This window comes from Hemicordylus capensis, chromosome 6, assembly GCF_027244095.1.
Source record: "Hemicordylus capensis ecotype Gifberg chromosome 6, rHemCap1.1.pri, whole genome shotgun sequence".
In the NCBI taxonomy this organism is placed as follows: domain Eukaryota; kingdom Metazoa; phylum Chordata; class Lepidosauria; order Squamata; family Cordylidae; genus Hemicordylus; species Hemicordylus capensis.
Window position 1 is genome coordinate 11,842,944 of NC_069662.1, and position 20,034 is coordinate 11,862,977.

General features: G+C 45.0%; 2 protein-coding genes across 2 annotated transcripts; both read right to left on the minus strand.

Annotated features, from left to right (window-relative positions):
• Positions 1 to 811: 811 nt before the first annotated feature.
• Positions 812 to 1,807, minus strand: LOC128330847 (olfactory receptor 734-like). Its single transcript, XM_053264212.1, has one exon. The coding sequence runs from the start codon at positions 1,805 to 1,807 to the stop codon at positions 812 to 814; it is 996 nt and encodes a 331-aa protein (XP_053120187.1).
• Positions 1,808 to 4,783: 2,976 nt separating this feature from the next.
• LOC128330848 (olfactory receptor 4D5-like) lies at positions 4,784 to 15,499 on the minus strand. The gene is made up of 3 exons (XM_053264213.1): positions 14,615 to 15,499; positions 11,850 to 11,903; positions 4,784 to 4,840 (listed from the first exon to the last, which is right to left on the minus strand). The coding sequence occupies exons 1-3, from the start codon at positions 15,497 to 15,499 to the stop codon at positions 4,784 to 4,786; spliced, it is 996 nt and encodes a 331-aa protein (XP_053120188.1).
• Positions 15,500 to 20,034: the final 4,535 nt, after the last annotated feature.

The following is a 20,034-nucleotide window of genomic DNA, read 5'->3' on the forward strand; positions in this document are numbered from 1 at the left end:
AATTTTAATTTTTCCTATGGATGTGTTAGGGTTGTCATATGTTTTGTTCTTTTTGTGACAGAGTTTAAGTTTCTGGAATTGTAAGTGCACAGTATTGAAGGACATCAACATTATAAACTGAGATTTCTATGGACAGTGATGGAGTATAAACGGAGGAAAGTGTTGCAATGTTATCTGACACAACTATTAATTAATTACACGTAGTTTACACTTAAATGCATGTATGTATGTGACAAAAAGCCATTTCTAGTTTGGTTAGATGTTTTGTGTATAGGGTTGCCTCAGGAATTTATTTGGTATCGGTCCCTGAAATAAACCCATACTTTGGGGGATTACACTAAAACTTAGGGTACATTTATATAATCAGGTTTAATGGAAAAACATCACATAAAACATAACATTAAAAATGGTATCTTCTCCCAAGCAGGTACCCAGCTAGTGAAGTCACAATACAGCCATGGATAATTTCATCTCTGCAAATTGAATATCAACCCCCCCCCACACACACACGTGTATCCCAATTGTATAGTATGTGCATGTCAGAAAGCATGTTTGAGTATGGGACAATAAAGTCCTTGAACATGCAAATAGGAAAGTGGCATAGAGATTAATTAATTATATAATAATTATATATTAAGAACCGCTGAAGGATTTGGGAAAAACATTATGTCCTGGTAACATTTCCCTGTCAAAACTGATTATATTTGCTCACCCTTGATTATATGGAAATGAACTCAAGATGGCCACTGCTGACTCAGTCATGCAAGGAAAAACTCAAAATGGCTGCCAGTTTTTTTCAAAATGGCTGCCGTCAGTTTTTCTTGCAGAGGAAGTATCTGTTGGCCACTTTCTTCATGGCAGTCTTGATCTCTTTGTTCCTGAAGGTGTAAATGATGGGGTTCAGGAGCGGGAAAATGATGGTGTGGAAGACGGAGACCACCTTGTCAGGGGCATATTCATCAAAGGGTCGGGCATAGATATAGATGGCGGGGCTAAACATGAAAACGACAATGGTGATGTGGGAATAGCAAGTGGAGAGTGCCTTGCTTGTCGACTCACCGACATTCTTCTTCAGCATGGTGAGCAGGAAGGCATAGGAAACCAAGAGGGCCATGAAGCAGACCACAGAGATGAGGCCACTACTGAAGATCATCACCAGCTCCTCGGCAAAAGTGTTGGCACAAGTGATCCTCAGCACCTGGGTGATGTCACAGAAGTAGTTGTCCAGTTCATTGGGCCCACAGAATGGGAGGTGGATGATGAGGACAACCTGGACGAGGGAGTGGATGAAGCCCCCAGTCCAACAAATAAGCACCAGTACGATGCACAGGCGCCGACTCATCATGGTGGTGTAGTGCAAGGGCCGGCAGATGGCAACATAGCGGTCATAGGCCATGACAGTGAGCAGGAACATTTCAGAGGCACCCACGAAATGGAGGAAAAAGAGCTGAGCAATGCAGCCCCCAAAGGAAATGATCTTGCGCTCGGCAAAGAAGTCAACCAGCATTTTAGGGGCAGTGATGGAAGAATACCAGATGTCCAAGAAAGCCAAGTTGGCCAACAGAAAATACATGGGGGAGCCAAGGTGTGGGTCACTCCGGATGGTGATAATGATCAGCACATTGCTGGGCAGGACAATCATGTAGAAGGTGAGGAAGAGGACAAAGAGGACAAGCTGGACTCCACGTTCATGGGATAGCCCTGTCAGGATGAACTCGGTTACTTCGGTGCTGTTTCTCACACGCTGAAAGTGGGTAAATGGTGACTCTGCCAACATCGGCTTGGCCACGCCTGTGCCACCATCCATCTTTGGGGTGCACCTTGATGAGAAAAGGGGTCTGGAAGATAAAAGAGAAGGGATGATGGGGGGGAAAAGGCAGAGATGAGGAATCACCTTTGACATGGGGTGTGCGATCTGACAGTTTGATGATGCAGTTGGACTCTGAGCACATGTGGAGGTCACTCTAATAGCCTCCATGCATGCACAGAGGCCCGAACTGGCATTTGGGAGGCCGGCGGTGAGAAGGTTGAAGGAGCCCCCACCTCAGCCTCTGATGTCTCCACCGCCACTGCCTCGGCCACCCCCTGCCACTCCTGGTGCCTTAATTTTAAAGGTAAATACTACCTTTCCCCCCCTCACCCCCCATTTACAGTAAGGAATTCCCCTTTACTTGTTAAGGACACTCCTCACTGGCTTCCCCTTCACAAGTGTACCCCCCACCCTGAGCCGGTCTGTGAGCCAGTTCTTCAAACTGGAGATGGGTCTGATTCAAACTCCAACCAGCACTAGTTGTGTTCAAATTTGGACCATCCAGATCAGGCCAGCTTGATGTCGGGCCCGGCTCTAAGCAAGCCAGCTCGCACATGCCTACTTTAATATCCAATTAATAATGGGGAAATGAACATTAAAAATTGTGCAAATTAATCTACTCTTGCACCTATCTATTCAATCTCTCGCCTATCCACAAAAGAGATCAATCCAGAAAAAGGAGTAGGGAATTGTACAGATGGAAAAAGAGAAGGTGGGAGAGGAAGACATTTCTACTAACTTGAATATGCTTGCAAACATTCAAATGCACATTCTCCAAATCTGAAGGTTCTTTGACATTCCCATTTATGGATACTCTTGGATATAGAAAAAGTATTGACGCTTTTGAACTTTGGTGCTGGAGAAGACTTTTGAGGATACCATGGACAGCCAGGAAAACAAACAAATGGATCCTAGAACAAATCAATCCAGAATTTTCACTCAAGGCACAAATGACCAGGCTCATACTTGGGACACATTATGCGACAACCCTGCTCCCTTGAGAAGTCCATAATGCTGGGGAAAGTTGAAGAAAAGAGAAGAGGATGACCAGCAGCAAGATGGATGGACTTGATTACGACAGCAATGAATACACCACTGAGAGACATTCAAGGCCAAGCTGAAGACAGATCATCATCCTGGAGAGAATCTATCTATGTGGTCACTAAGAGTTAACACCGACTTGATAGCACCTAATCAATCAATCAATTTACTCTGCACTTATTGGGTTTCTGCATGTCTTCAGGCTGATAGAGACACAGTCTCTGTGCATTAGAAAGCAGCAAGCTGAGGTTTCAGGATGAATACAGTTCTAATGTTGGGGGAAGCGCAAGTTGGAGATAGGCAGAAAGAAAGAGGGAGAACATTCTAATTGCACGTGCCATTTATCAATGGAATAAATTGTGTAGGGAGGGACCTTTTGGAATTGCCTGTTGAAGCTGCTCTTAGAAAGTGTTGAGACTACTGCAAGTGGTTGGAGAATAGGACCACCTAGATAGGTCAAAGGAAACTGACTGGCTATAGGGTTAGGACACCCTCACTGCACAAATTATGCATGTGAATAATTACAGTATGCATATAATTTACAGAATTCGCTGTTTGGCTGGAAGAACTTACTATCTAAGAATGTTGGTTCAAACAGTGAAATATCGAGCAACATGTTAATGTCGATACCTTTGCTTTTATAGAAACCTTTTGGATTAATTTACTTTTTTAATATATGCAATAAAGAAGGTTTTAAAGGATAATTTGCTACTAGAAGACATTTGCCTGCCACTACCTGATATGGCTCTAAAAGAAAATTGGATCAATTTATTGAGTCATGAGAGCAACATGGAACTTCCATGTACAGGAGCAGCATACCCCTGAATGCAAGATGATGGGGACAAGCAACAGGATGTCTTGACTCCCCAATGCCTTGCTTGTAAGCTTTTCAGAGGCATCTGTCTGGTTGCCAATGCCATTCAAAGAAGAAAAGAGAGAGAGAACAAGGATTCTCAAACTTGGGTCCCCAGATGTTGTTGGACTGCAACTCCCATCATCCCCTGCCTCAATGGCCACAACAGGGCATGATGTGAGCTGTACTCCAAGAAAATCTGAGTACCCAAGTTTGAGAGCCCTTAGTTTGCAGTATGGACCCTGCATCCTACACAAAAACCCATTGCTTCCCATAAAACATGACTGCAGGCTGTGGGTGGCTCGGATTGTATCACTACAAGGTGAGTCTTGTTTTGCTGCAGCCAACAAAATAACACATGATCAGAACAGCATTCATATTTCAGATGGTGGCTACCAGGTGCCTCTAGGTATTTCTCAAGCAGGGAATGGAGCTGATACCCGTATCCTATTGTCTGCAGCAACTGGGAGAGAGAGGTTCCCTGCCCCTGAATGTGGAGGCCACAATGCAACGTGGATTTAAGGGCACTTAAGCCCATTGGTTTCAGTTAGCTTAAGTATACCTGACTTTGATGGTTTGTGGCCAGACGTTGTATTCAGTAAAGAGGTGGATGTGTTGGTAACATCTACCCCTTATTTATTGATGCGTACTAATTTCATAACTTTCCCCAGTTTTTCTTGCCCTGGAAAACTCTAATCTGCCCACACACTTACTTGCCCTTGCTCACACCCCAGCTTTCCCATACATTGCTCAACTGGGGCAAGCTTCTTGATCTCTAGCACTTCTCATCCTAACAAGTCTCCATTGCCAGTCTTTAAAGGTACGGTAAAGTGTGCTGCCAAGTCAATTTCGGCTCTTGGCGCCCACAGAGCCCTGTGGTTCTCTTTGGTAGAATACAGGAGGGGTTTACCATGGCCTCCTCCCGCGCAGTCTGAGATGATGCCTTTCAGCACCTTCCTATAGTGCTGCTGCCCGATATAGTACCAGCAGGGATTCGAACTGGCAACCTTCTGTTTGTTAGTCATGTGTTTCCCTGTGGTGCCATTCACACTCGACTCACATAATACTCACTCAGGCAGTCACAGGACAGTCCCTGTCCTTTTACAGACAAAACTTCCACTCTTGAAGAAGAGATGCTGAATGAAAAGTTTAAACATAAAAAACTGCAAACTTGGGATACTGTACATGGAATAATCTGATCCTGTCAGATTCCCTCCCTCCCTCCCAATGTACAGGCTGTTGTGAAGGAAAACATGGCTTTTAAAACTTTAGATCTTAATTCAGTCTAAGCAAGTATGGCTGCTTGATTTCCTGTATTGTTCTGTGTGTCCCACAGTGATACTGAGATCATTTTCATGGCCAACATGGGTTAGGCTGGTCATGTGAAGTGCTGGGATGTTCACGGATCCTGGTGCTCCCGTGCAGCCTGCCCCCCTTCCTAAATCTGTCTGTTAGCCAAAGTAAGGGTTGCAAACACACTCTTAACTCAGCTGCCGGATATTGTATGTCTCCTTGGGCTGTGTGCCTCAGCTGGTGCATTAGGAATCCCCCAGTGGGAATCAATGCACCGCTCATGGTGCATTGTGGGATATGTGGTGGCTGGGACAACGGGTTCTGGCCACATATCACTTCACACTCCCCCATGGAGTGCTGCCTGTCTGGGAGCGTGGGAGGTGTGCCAAAGACCTGGGGTTTGGTCATCTGGGGGGAAGGTGAGTTGAAAGCAACCTTCTTCCCCCTGCACCTTCCCTGCCTGCTCTCAGCAATCATGAGAATCGCCACAATGTGTCCTACTCCCACCAAAGCCAAGTAACCTGGAAAGCCAGCCAAACACTCTGCATGCCCTCCAGCAATCTGAACACAGAGCTCTCTAAAGGCAAATTTCAGACAGAGAGTATGCTGATGTTTTGTTTCAGAGAGGAAACAAATGGAAATTTGCTACCATGAGTCAGCGACAGCAAACAATAGGGGACACAGACAGGGAGATGTTTGTACACCACTCTGCAAAAGAACCTGCCTAAGTCTTAGGCAAGTTGCAGATTTGCACAGAGACCAGACCAGAAGAAGAACTTCATGTCAGGTGTCTAGTTGCAGTGTTGCAGCTAGAAGGACAGAGAAACTTTAAAGCAAGCAAATTGTGAGGTAGGGAGTTCTCTTGCATCCCAAATGGGGGGAGGTGCTCCCTCTTGCCCCTCCCCACTCCAAAGGACTCCCATGCTATCCTCACCCTTCATTTACCATTTTACTCACAGGGACAATCTCTCTCTCTTTTCCCTTTGATTTTCACACTTTGCTGGCTGACCAGTCAGTAGCAAAGTAAAACTATTCATACTTCAGGGGACAGAGAGGCAAGAATAGAGCACACACAAGGATGCTTGGAAGCCAATGGGCAATGTATTTTTAAAATACAAAATACCTGAGAAAATGCATTTTTTAATATATATTTTTAATGGCTGCAATGCATGTGCAAATGGCCTCTGCAATAAAAAGGCAGCTCCAGAAGCAGGAAAGCAAAGCAGTGATTCGCTGAGATGTATTTTGGTTCCGGCAATGTATTTTTAAAATACAAAATACCTGAGCAAATGTATTTTAAATACAAAATACTTTTCTGAAAAAATATTTTAGATTCAAAATGCAAAAGTATTGAAAATATGTATTTTATATACTTGTATTTTGGATACTGCCCATCTCTGCCAAAAAGTATATTCTCTAGAGCAGAAGGCATTACCTTAAAATAAGGGGAATCTTGCAAATCTTTCTGGAGGGATTCACTCTGAGAACCTCTTCTTGTCTGGATTAGCAAAGCCCACATTAAACACCTACCAGCTACAATAGGTTGTGGAGTGGAAAGAACCTTTTCCCACCACCAAAGTCCTTGCTCTGCCTGTCAGAACATCTTCTCCAGAACATATAACTTGCTCTACAAAATGCAAGGATCTTAATGGGCTTGGAAGTTCTGGATCAGGAAGTGCCCAAGAGAGCATGAGAGACAAGAAGACGACATGCATGTTGCAAAGGGAATTATTAAAAGTTCAACTTGAGTTTTCCCATGGGGGCTCAGAAGGCAAAACTTTGAAGAGAAGGTCCCCAAGCAACTGCAAGCTCTAGCAGGAGATGCCAAAGGCACTGGGCCTTGAGCCAAAATTATAGCAACAAGTTGGCTTGCTAGAATTTCCTCTTCCTTAGAATTTCCTATCTGGAAATATATTCCATATACTTGGCTTGATAATCTGAATATAAACATAATACTTTATGATACAAATATTTACCATTTAAGAGCCTGCATGGCAACCATTATCCACAAGAGGGAGCACTAGGGTAAGACATTGAAACTCACAGACTGGTCCTGCCATTGAGAAAATTTGGTGCTTTTTCAAAAAAAAAACACACAGCAGATTTTGCAGATTCTTATGCAGCAGCAAATCAATTATGTGGCTTATTATTTTATCTGAGGGGGCACGGTTTTGGATTTTCTCCTCAGACACCAAAATTAGCATGCTGGCACTTTCTTTGGCATATGACAGAGCTCTCAAAAGGGATGGAAAATATGGGGATTTTTTTTCAGCCCTAGCTTTTAAGTTGCCTTGGAGATATGCACAAAATTGACCAGGCCAAATCCAAACTGGATTCAAACTGACCTGGCCTGGTTTTGGTTCCAGTCGAACTGGACCTGGTTCAGTTCGCCTGCCAAATTGGTGCATGGACTGGTTCGGGGTCGGGGGGGTAGTGGTCTATTGGTAAAGAGGAATCTGGTGAGGATTCCCCTTTACCAGTAAAGGAGCAGGGGGCTTTCCTAAGAGTAGAGTGGGTCAAAGAGCAGTCAGTTACTACTTACAACTCCATGGGGGGGGGTGGCAGTTAATGCAAATGGCCTTTAGTCACACAAATGGCCTCTGTGCATGTATTGAGGTTACTAAAATGCTTCCCATGTGTGCACAGAGGCCCCAATCAGGCCGAAGAAGGACCAAACCAGGCTGCCATCAGCCTGGGCTACACTGTGGGAGGTCAGCGAGGGTGCGGGGAGCATCTGTCGCCCCTGCCCCTCTCCATGGCTGCCACCCATGGGAATTATAAATAGTTACTAACTTCCCTCCCACTGGCTCTACCCTTAGGGAAATCCCCGACCCATTTACTGGTAAAGGGGAATCCTAACCAGAGCTTCTAACCAGAGCTTTGAACTTTATTGGTTTGAATCGGACTGGCCAGGGCCAGTCCGGTTCGACCCCAAACCTGTCAAACCAAGCCAGTTTGATGTCAAGCATGGTTTGAACCAAGCCGGCTTGCATACCCCTACCTTGCCTCTACTACCAATAGTAATGGCAGCACTCCTGGGGAAGGAGGAAGTAGTATGTCTCTGTACCCAGAGCTTCCTTGTCCATGTAAAATACTAGAACACTTGTTTTGGAGCCAACACAATTTTGTGTACTGTCACAGACAGAGTGTGCAATCAAAACCAGATAACTGTCATCATTATAACGCCCAACTATTTTTTTTTTCAACTGGCAAGCTTGCCTTTTGGCAACTGCCAACTTTCCCAACCCCTGTATTATCACCACTGCATGGCTGACAGTAGATCATTGTGCTCCCTTCCAACTTTTCCATGAACCTACATGTTTTCTTGGTCTTTGAGGCTCAACTCAAGATGGGAAGGACGGACTGCCTGGCACTAGCAAAGATGTCCCACCCCATGGTGTTCATTTTGGTGTATCAAAGGCAAATTGCAAGCGAGCACAATTTAGTTTCAGGAGGCCCTCTATACTGAGCACCTGCTCCTTTAAAGTAAGTGGAACCCCATTCAGGACAGACTGAAACTCCCTTCTACGAATCGGTCCATCTACTGATCAGTCCATCTGCTAACCACCTTCACCTCTGTCTTGTCTGGATTCAATTTCAACTCATTATCCCACATCTAAACCATGTCACAAATTGGGTTTGATACAACTTGCCTTTGACGCTACCGAATGATGGATTAATCCATTTAACGACTTTCCTCTCCTATACTTGAAGCATAGTTGGGGTGTGGGAAGGTTTGGAGCACATTCCTGTCCACGTCTACTCCATTGACAAAACTTTTAGGAATACAGGAGCCTGAACGTTAATGCCATTATTATATATGGGCTGTTCATAACTGAGGATCTCTGTCCATAACCAGCATAAAACCCAGACAGTGCTCTTCACAAGAAGCCAAACTTCAGTGGACAACGCTGAAGTTCTATGCAGACATTACGTTGTATGTGCTGACAGCTGTCTGTACACACGTACATGCTTTTGTGTGAATAATTGTTCATCATGCACATATTTTATGTGAACCAGGTTACAGGTCCCCTCAAATGTAGGGTACAGAAAGGAAACATATTACTATATGTGTGTTGAACACGAATACTTGTACATGATTTTGTACAGGCATTTGCTGGCTACTTCATGGACAAAACTTTTAGGAATACAGGAGCCCTAATGTTGAAAGGCTGACCATTCCTGGCCTGGTATGAGGTCCATGGGATATTGCCATATTCTCCTTAAGTGTACCGTCACAGTGAAACAAAAATGGGCTTTGGAAAGAGGCGACTTTCTGTGCAAAGTACCTCAAATGGAATTTCATATGGTGTGAAAAATCATGCATTACTGTCTGATGTTTTATCAGTGTTTACACTTCTTGAATGCTACACATTGAGGTTAAATCAATTTATCAGAAGACCCAACAGAAACCTCTGGACGTCACTGTGGAACTCATTGTGAAGGCAGCTGAGTGACATACTGAGTTTTCTTTATACATTGCTGCCATCTGGAGCATTTTGACAACACCACCCTTTTGGTACGGTCACCGGTAGAAACAGAGAGCCCCGCCCCACTGCTCTAGTGAGAAAGTCCCTTCAAGAGTACAATACGGGATTATATTGCCATAACATTTGGCTTCTGTCATTTGGCAAGCAGCAGTTGAGGCGTGGCGTAATTTCCAGCAATATGTCAACGCAAATGAGAAGGAACTATTGCTCAGTCATCGGCTTGCATTTCCCGTCATGCAAGTTTCTGCCACACACATAACTTTACTCTTTCTTGATTCTGTTAGCATATGCAAGCTACTCTACTAAAGCAGTCGAGTTTCTGATAGAAAATGTGAATTGTATTAGGCAGTACTTCAGGCTTGCTTGTTAAAAATTGCTCACCCTAACCTTAGAAAAGCACATCTTAACAGCTATATATAGAATCTGTGCAAGCATAGGGCTTAGTTGGTCCGAAAGCAGTGGGTTACCTATTATTGATCCATTCACCGGGACTGTGGTTTCCATCCCACTGCCAGATTTGACCAGCTGTTGTTTTTTTTTAAACTCAACTCTCCTCTATCCACTGGGTTTGCATCACCTGCAGTTCTAACTTTTAGTCTAACTTGGGGATCAGCAGTGTATGCAACAGAGGATATTTATTTGTACTAGACTTAGACTAGAATAGTCTCCATTCTCTGTTCTGAATATTCTTCACCCAGAGGGCATGCGCCACCTAATGGCACAGCAGGGAAAAGACTTGACTGCCAAGCCAGAGGCTGCCAGTTTGAATCCCCACTGGTAAACACCTATATCAGGCATCAGCGATATAGGAAGGTGCTGAAAAATCATCATCTCATACTGCACGGGAGGAGGCAATGGTCAACCCCTCCTGTATTCTACCAAAGAAAACCACAGGGCTCTGTGGGCTCCAGGAGTCGGCACCGACTCAATGGCACACTTTACCTTTAGTTGTGAGAGATGGAGAGGCTGTTGTATTCTGAATATATAATTATCTTCAGATTGGGTGAATAGAAGGGTCTTTGGACTTTCTAAAAGTTATCAGAGATGGGGAGGCTCTTATTTCAGAATTTCGGGGTGGCATTCCAGAATTTCAGGGTGGCTACAGATGAATCTCTCCAGACAATCTCAATGGGTGTTGGGACTCAAAGTTAAAAGACATTCTCTTCAATGTGTACATTTTTCCCAGCCCACCCTGGAAACAGTCCTGTGGATGCCCATGTGAGTAAAACATACACACAGAGAGGGAAAATGGAGAAATGAGAGAGAGAGAGAGAGAGAGAGAATGAACACGAGGGGGAGGGGAGCAGAAACAGGAAAACCAGAGAAGTCGTACAATGAGGGTACCGTGTACAAAGGTACAAATCTGTACAGTCATTCACTTGTTATGCTGAAGGCAGGTACAGAAGTACAATTCCTATCCGTACCATGCATTTGAAGGCCTGTATCCAGGTTCTCTTTTAACATGAACACAGATGTGGTCATTCACACAAACATATGTATGAGTGCACAGATATCTGCACACTCACACAGCATAATGTCTGAATTGGGCTAGAAAGAAAGAAGAAAAGGCAAAAAAAAAAAGTGGGAGAGAGGGAGCAGGGAGCAGTGAAAGGAAATTCTTTAATATTTTTTGTTCAAAAATCAGGGTGGGTGTGGCTATGGGGACTGTAATGGAGATCACCTGCACTTCTGAATTTGTGACCACACCAATCCAAGTCTCATAGAAATTACTCATCTATCTATCTATCTATCCTCTGTTGCATACATTGTTGACCTCCAAGTCAGATTAAGCTAGGACTGCAAATGAAACCTAATGGATTTAGGAGAAGGGATCTGAAAAAATGACAGATGGTCAAAGCTAGCAGTGGTGTGAAAAAACCTCACTCCAAGGTCACTGGAACAATAACTGGGAGCGCAAGCCCTCTGGAATCATCATTGATAACCCACTACTTTCAGACCAGCCAGGAAAAGAGCTTGCATAGTTTCCATATATAGCTCTCAAGATAAGTTTCTCTGAAGTTAGGATGAGCAATTTTTAACAAGCAAGCCAGAGGAACTGGCTAATTTAACTTACATTTCCTATTGGAAACTAGACTGTTTTATTTACTTACTTACTTACTTACTTATTGTTAAATTTATATACTGCCTTTCATTAAAGCAATCCCAAGGTGGTTTAAAGGTCAAAACCAGCACCTTGAATTGGACCCGGAACAAACTGGTAGCCAGTGCAGCTCTTTCAAAATGGGTGTGATGTGCTCCCACCGGGCAGCTCTGGATAAAACCCTAGCTGCCGCATTTTAGTAGAAAAGCTTGCATTTGCTAGAACAATCAAGAAAGAGAAAGATGTGTGTGTGGCAGAAACTCGCATGATGGGAAATGGAAGCAGATGCCTGACCAGCAGTTTCTTCTTGCTTGTATTGAAATATGGCTGGACATTACGCCTCTGGCTGCAACTGCTGCTTGACAAATGAAAGAAGCAGAATGTTATGGCAAAATTAAAATGCTAGCGGGGCAGAGCGCAGAGCATCTGCGCCTGTGGCCGGCCCACCAACCTGCCGCCTTCTTCCCCCACCAGCCCACAGGCCGCCTTTTTCTTGCCCCCCCTGCTTTCTGGTTGGGTGCCAGCTTCTTCCCCCTCCCTGCTTTCTGGCCAGCCAAGTGCCGGCTTCTCCCCCCACCGCATTCTGGTGGGCTTCTTCTCCCTCCCGACCCCCCCCCCCTGTTTTTGGCCGGCTGGTCTGCCCGCTGCTTTCCGGCTGGCCGGACACTGGCTTCTTCTCTTGCCCCCCCTTCCAACTGGTGGACTGGCTTCTTCACCCTCCTGCCCCCCACTTCTGGCCAGCTGGCAAGCACCAGCTTCTTCTCCCACCCTGACCCCACTTTTGGGTGGATGGGCTTCTTCTCCCTCTCGCCCCCCAATTTCTGGCTTTCTGGCTGCCCAGGCTCCAGCTTCTTCTCCCACTCCTCTTTATATCGGGCTGGCCAGCTGGACGGCTTCTTTTCCCTCCCCACCCCCTGGTTTCTGGCCAGCTGGCCCACCCGCCACTTTCTGGCCAGCCAGGAGCCGGCTTCTTTTGGGTGGGTAGGCCGGCTTCTTTCCCCTTCCTTCATTTCTGCCTGGCTGGCCTGCCCACCACTTTCTGGCCAGCTGGGCACTGGCTTCTTCTCCTGCCCTCCCGCTTTCTGGTTGGCTGCCTGGTGGGAGGGCCAGCTTCTTCTCCTGCCCCCCTCCCAGTTTCTCGCCATCTCCCCCCCACTTTCTAGACACCTGGCATTCTCTTTGCCAGCCACAGCCACCATTTTCCTCCCTCCACCCATCCCGTGGCTATCCAGAAGCTCTCCGAACTCTCGCGAGAGCTGCCACACATGGGATTAGCCACAGGTATGCCTTAGAAAATTAAATATATAGATATTCTTGAGGGCATTTTTTTCACTAAAGATGTTGGGAGGGGCTCTCTATTTCCACTGGGTGCTTTCCAGATTATACCCTTGCGTAGCAGTAAAATGCTTTGGCTTGGCTGGATCTTATTGAAAATGATCCTGGGAATCTCAAACTCCTACAATGGGAAAATACAGCTATTTTCCCTGCAACAGACTAAATCACAAAGATAAAATCCAAAGTAAGGCCTCAGAAATGTGAACAGAACATTTCTGTCAGCACAGGCACCGTGATGTCACAACACAGGAAGTACAGAAGCACACTTAGGAGATCTGTAGTGACTCTGTTGTAGGGTTTAATCTGGAAGGTGCCCTGGTGACTGTGACAAAAGGGTTGTGTTGTCAAAATGCACCAGGTATCAGCAAGGTATAAAGAAAACTCAGTATGGTCGTTCACATGATCAGCCTTACCTGGGCTTGCACAGCACTTCCTGGATAGGGCTAGTTATATGGAGCACAGCGATTGATCCCAGTTCCAGCTCTCTTTGACCAGGTAGCCCGGGTTTTCTACCCAGGCTTATAGTGAAGTAGAAGAGCATATGTGCCCTTCTTCCTCACTCCTTCCAATCATGTGGATACTTGTAGGGATGTGCACAGAACCAGCTGGCCCAGTTTGGTTCAAGCCCGAACCGGACTCTAACCTGACTGGGCCAGTTCAGTCCAGCACCCCATCGAACCACCAGTTCGGTTCGGTTCGGTTCGGGGGGGCCTCATGAATGTTTTTCAGTGTAAAAATAAAATAATTTTTTTTCCTGATTCCCTTCTGGGGAGTTGCTGGAGGTGGCGGGGATCCATGGAGGTTCCCCCTTCCCCGCCAGCTTTCCTTATGTCCCCCTCCAGCCAGTTCAGATGGTTTTCGGCCTTCTCCCCTCGTCACGGTGGCCATTTTGGAGGTGTGCGGCCTCCAAAATGGCCACCACGCCAAGGGGAGAAGGCCGTAAGCTGGCTGAACCGGCTGGAGGAGGGCATAAGGAAAGCTGGCGGGGGAGGGGGAACCTGCATGGACCCCACCACCACCACCTCCAGGAACTCCCCAGAAGAAAGTAAGGTAAACATTTTTTTTTAACACTGAAAAACATTTGCAAAGCCCCTGAAGATTCAGGGGGTGTTTGGTCCAGGGTCAGACCAAACAAGGGGTGGTTCGGTTCAACTCCGAACCATTGAAACCAGTTCAACATTGAATTGGCTCAACTTTGAGCTGGTTTGCACATCTCTAGATGCTTGGGCTACCTGCAACCCCAGCGTCCATAGAGCCAGGCATAAGGAGCACCCAGCAGCAGGGAAATCTCCAGTGTATCGGCACGGTGCATTGTGGAATGTAGGGGGAACCCAATTGCATTTCTCTTCCCTCTTGCTGCTCCCAGAATGCTTGTGCACCTCTTGTGTGGGTGTGTGGTGCTGGAAAGATTGGGAGCAGCACCAGTCACATGGGGGAAAGTATGTCTGAACATACAACATAATGTCTGAATAGGACTTCAGAGCTGTCCACTGGGGTTTGGCTTCTTATGAAGAACAACACTGTCTAGGTTTTCTGCTGGTTATGAGCAGAGCTCCTCAGTTATGAGGTACACCATGTATCATTGTAAAGACATCTGAACACAGTGCAATATGATGTTTGAATAGGGCTTGTATTGACTGGGATCAGGTAGTTAGTTTCACCTTCCTCCTCCTGAGCCTTTCTAGGGCAATTTTGAAATCTTTGTTCCTGAGAGTGTAAATGAAAGGGTTCAGGATGGGAGTGATGACAGTGTAGAGAACCGAGACAGCTTTGTCGATGGGGAAACTGTGGAACGGATGGACATAGATGTAGATGCAAGGGCCAAAAATCAGGGTCACAACAGTGATGTGGGCGATGCAAGTGGAGAGAGCCTTGCTCTGGCCTGCTGCAGACCCTGCTCTGAGCTTGGCGAGGAGGATGGAGTATGATACGAGCAACACCACAAAGCACATCAAGGTCACCAGGCCACTGTTGGACACCATGAGCAGTTCCACCACAAAGGTATCCATGCAAGCCAATCTGACCACTTGCGGCACGTCACAGTAGAAGTTATCAAGCTCATTGGGGCCACAGAAGGGTAGCTGGGTTACAATGGCCACTTGCACAATTGAGTGGATGAAGCCACCAACCCAGGAGGCCCACACCAGTCCACCACACATGGTCCAATTCATGATGGCTGCATAGCGCAGCGGGTGGAAGATGGCAACGTAGCGATCATAGGCCATGATGGTGAGCAGGAATATCTTAATGCCACCAATAAAGTGGAAGAAGAAGATCTGAGAAATGCAGCCTCCATATGCAATAGTGTTGGTTCTCGACAGGAAACCAACTAGCATCTTGGGAGCGGTGATGGTGGAGTAGCAGAAATCCAGAAAGGAGAGGTTTCCCAACAGGAAGTACATGGGGATATGGAGGATAGATTCATAAGCCACTAGGCCCACAATAAAGAGGTTACCTAGCATGGTTGCACTATATATAGCCATGAAGACAGCAAACAAGAGAAGCTTCAGCATTGGGCTCGTGGCCAGCCCCAGGAAGATGAATTCTGTCACCACCGTGTAGTTCTCTCCTTCCATCAGGTTAACTCAGACCATAAGAAAGAATGCTGGAAGAATAATTACCAACAGAAACTGGAGCAGAGATTACATAGAAATGCATTTTATTTTCCCTATGACTCCAAACAGTAGTGGAGCCAGCCAAACGGAGGCCTGTGTTCCGCTCCGCCGGTGACCCTGCCAGCAACGCCCCATGCTCATGGCATCACACATACAGGGGCATGACTTGGGCTTCAAAGAACCCCAAACGGGCTTTCCTCCGCTCATTCCAGGCAGCGTTTGCTGCCTGGCAGCATTTATTTCCCTTCCTCTCTTTCCAGCGAGTGAGAGGAAGAGAAATAAATGCTGTCAGGCAGCAAGCACTGCCTGCAAATGATATGGGGAGAACTGGGGTGGGCCTTCTGGCAATTGGGCCATGCCCCCTTTGTGCATGATGTCATGCACAATGGGGCTCCAGCAGCCCTTTTCATTGGCGGCCTGGGTTCTTTGAACCCTTTCACTCAGTGGTGGCTTTGCTCCTGACTCCAAATGATCTTCTGGGGATTTTTTTTTAAAACCATGTATCCATTATATATTTTGAAGACTTTGTTGATTAGTTAGTTGGTCATTTGGTTGGTTTGTGTTTCACTTCCCAATGACCTATAGATATCAATTTTTGCATACACAATCCTGCCACTGAAATTAGCTGAATGCATGGCTTTTTACACATCACCTACAGATACCAATTTGTTCATGAACAATCTTGCTATTTAAATTAGTTGAATGCACTATTTATTACACCAGAATATGTTGGTGGAAAGGTTTAATCCCCCCCTATTTTTAGAACAAATTCTGAAAATAACCATTGTTGTGCTCAACGAATATTTAACACTCAGTAATCCGTTCAATAATTCCAAAATGACATCCTGTCCAAGAGAAGCAGATCTTTCTCAGATTCAAATTTACTATATTTCAAATTTACTATATATGGCAATGATTCAATAAAATGAATAACGTTTGAAGTTGAAATCCTACAAATTTCAAAAATTTTACTTCCCTTTTTCAAGGACATCAATAAAACATTCTATTACATATCTTTAAATTCTTGAACTTTCCTATACTGTAAGTGTAATCTATGCAAAATGACTTCACCTAGTCAATTATGGGTCTCACCTACTAGTTGAGTATAGGATTGCTGGGGGTCAGGCGACATTGCTTTGTGGGATGGACTCACTCGCCCATCACTCACTTAATTCTTAATATAACTGAAAGAAGTAGAGGGGGACATTCTCCAGAAATTATTCTTAGAACACATTTGCTACTCTTAAGGTAGAACAATGATTTTCACTATTTTTAAATGAGGGGCCACTTGGGAAAACCCAGCCAACCAAACAAAACCCCTTTCAATGTGTGAGCCATTTCCAACTGTGCTGACCTCTCTTCACGGTACTTCACTTTTCTCAGTGCTGGGAGGACCCTTTAAGAGAGACCGACCCTCCTCTAGGAGGAAAGCTCTGGGAAGGGCTACACTTCCTAGCTTTCCGTGCACACTTTTCAAAATGGTGGAGGGGCTCAATAGGGCTCCATTTCCCTTAAAGGAGCCCAGCTGGAGTTGGGCAAAGTGAAGCACTGCACGGTGGGAAAGGTTGCAACTGTATCATGCCAGAGGAACTGTACAGAGTATTCAGCTTCATTTCAATAAACAATTAGACAGGAAGCCTGCACTTAGGTTTGGTAGGGGCCACCACTGAAGGAAGGAAGGAAGGAAGGAAGGAAGGAAGGAAGGAAGGAAGCTTAGATGAAGAGAGAGAAATTTTTTGTTTATTTTTATTCATTGTGGCCATTCACTCAATATGAGATTCCCCAAGATTGCCCCCTGTTTATGGTTTCTTTGAGCAAGTTTCAGGCATTGCCAAAGAGATGGTAGCCTCATACCCATAGTATGAATGGCAGAACTTCACAGCTCATGGCAAAAGGGTGTTGGATCATTGAAGCCTGGGGTAAAAATAGCTTAATGGCTCATAGTAAAGATACATCCAATTTACAATGCAATTAAGAAAGTCAAAGTGGATGGATGGATGGATGGATGGATTGTATATAAGACTGAATATCAGCCAAAAGACAATCAGACACCGCCAATATATTGTGAGACAATATCCTACCACACCCATCCCACAAATGCTTCATTGTCTCATGGAAGTGAACCATTTAACTATTTTATTTTATTTTATTTTATTTTATTTTATTTTATTTTATTTAGCTTATTATGACTAATGACCAGACGTTACAAACAATTATCAAAGCAATATTCTAGAATACAAGCAATAAACTACTCTCTAGAATCTGTATTACATACTCAGGCACATGGTTTGTATACATTTTAATTCCTTATGATGATTATTGTTGTTATGTTTACAAATACTGCAAGCCACTGCACAAAACCTGCAATGTTGTATGAGATGCTTGTATTCTGATCAGAAAGGAGGAGCACAATATAAAACTCAGTTGGCCTGCCAGGACGGATCTTTTGAAAAAGAAAAATTAATTGCTGGTGAATGTCCCGACAGAAGGAACAATCGAGGAGTATATGATCCACTGCCTCAACCTCTTGTTCATTGCATGGACATGTTATTCTTAAATAGTTCTAACTATTTATGGGTGTTCCTTTTGAAATATAAAATATGTATTCATGCTGAAGAGAGACTGCTTTTGGCACATGGAGGAGTTTGCTGAAATGCAGCACAGCCCTGGAAATCTTCAAAGGTGGGGCTTGCATGGAACTGATTCCCCACCCCAACCCACTTTGCCTTTTAGATTGTGCTTCCCAGACTTCCTGCCAATTGGTCCTGAAAATAGAGGAGGCAGATCCTCCCCAAGTATTTGAGGAGTTCCCCTCTCATTTTACTGATCTCTCCACAACAGATTTCCTAACCCATGTCTTCAACCTCAAAAAGAGATTTTCTTCCTCCCAAAGTGTCTTTCCCTTCCCCCATTTTTTTTTCAAGTGAGGAGTTGCTCCTCAAGTTCCCCCCCTTGTCTGCTCCGTTGCCTTAACTCTCTCTGCCCGTGAGAGCTTAATAGCACATACCCACATTTGAAAGTCTCTTACAGCTAATCTTCCATTTGTTTTTGGACCGCAGATAGTTTGGCATAATTAAGGAGATTCAGGCATGTATGCAGGCTTATGCGCACGTACCACTTGCTGGCTTGGGATCTCCAAGTGAGAGTGCAATCTCGCTGCATTACATTGTACTGGACAGGAAATTCATGTCATTATGCATTTGAAGGAACATCTTCATCCACATTCTTGTGCAGTTAGCATGTGTTAACACCTTGAGGCTGTTCACATGACTGAAAACTGGGTAGAACAAGTGTCCTGCCCAGGTTTGGGAGCTGGGCGTGCTACCTATTGTGTGGGAACAAACAACTAGATAGGAAAAGGGAGAAGTGATTGTGTGGGAGACAGCAGCTGGGCAGGACAGCACCATCTTACCCATCATACCCAGCATTTGACCAGGGTAGGAGGGAAAACGGTCCCACCCAGTTGTGTCTCCCACACAATCACTTCTCCCTCTTCCTATCTAGTTGTTTGCTCCCACACAATTGGTAGCATGCCCAGCTCCTAAACCTGGGTAGGACACTTCTCCTACTCATTGTTTGGTTGTGTGAACAGCCTCATTGTCTATGGAAGATCAGAGCTGGATCAGGGCCCAGAGGGGTTTAAAGAGATGTTTGAGGAATCAGTGGAATGGAGAGGACCTTCTTGGAAAGCTCCAGAGAAGACAGGAACACTGAAGCACCTTCTTTTCCCCACCTTGTTCCAAGGCTGTATTTTCCTAGTCCTTTGTGAAATGTGATAAAATCCACCAACAGGACACAAGACGAGACCAAACTGAAACTGTGCCTTCCTTTTCAGAACTCAGCCACAGGTGCTTTTTTAATATATCAACTGAATTGTCTAACTCAGACAGGTAAACATGTGGTGGTGGGGAAGAGCCAGGGGTCCAGGGCTGCAATCTATCAGAGGTTTAATCAATGGGTACAAACTAATTTAAACTTGAAATTGATTAGAAAATCTTGATCAGTAGGGATTAAAAGTAATGGTAAAGTAAAGTAAAGTCTGCCGTCAAGTCGATTTTGACTCCTGGCACCCACAGAGCCCTGTGGTTTTCTTTTGGTGGGGTTTACCGTTGTCTCCTCCATATAGGAGGGGTTTACCATTGCCTCCTCCTGTGCAGTATGAGATGATGCCTTTCAGCATCTTCCTATATCGCTCCTGCCCGATATAGTTTCAGCAGGGATTCGAACTGACAACCTTCTGCATGTTAGTCAAGCATTTTCTCGCTGCACCACTTAAGGTGACTAAAGTAATAACTAAAATACTGTCAAAATTAAATAGAAAAGTAATGGTTAAATCTATTTAATTTTGACACTATTTTGGTGAGAGAGAGAGAGAGAGAGAGAGAGAGAGAGAGAGAGAGAGAGAGAGAGATGGATGGAAGGAGGTATTGATCTGTCCATCTAACTTTTCAAATTACATAGAGCAATATCTGAAAATTCTATGGCTACTCACTTGG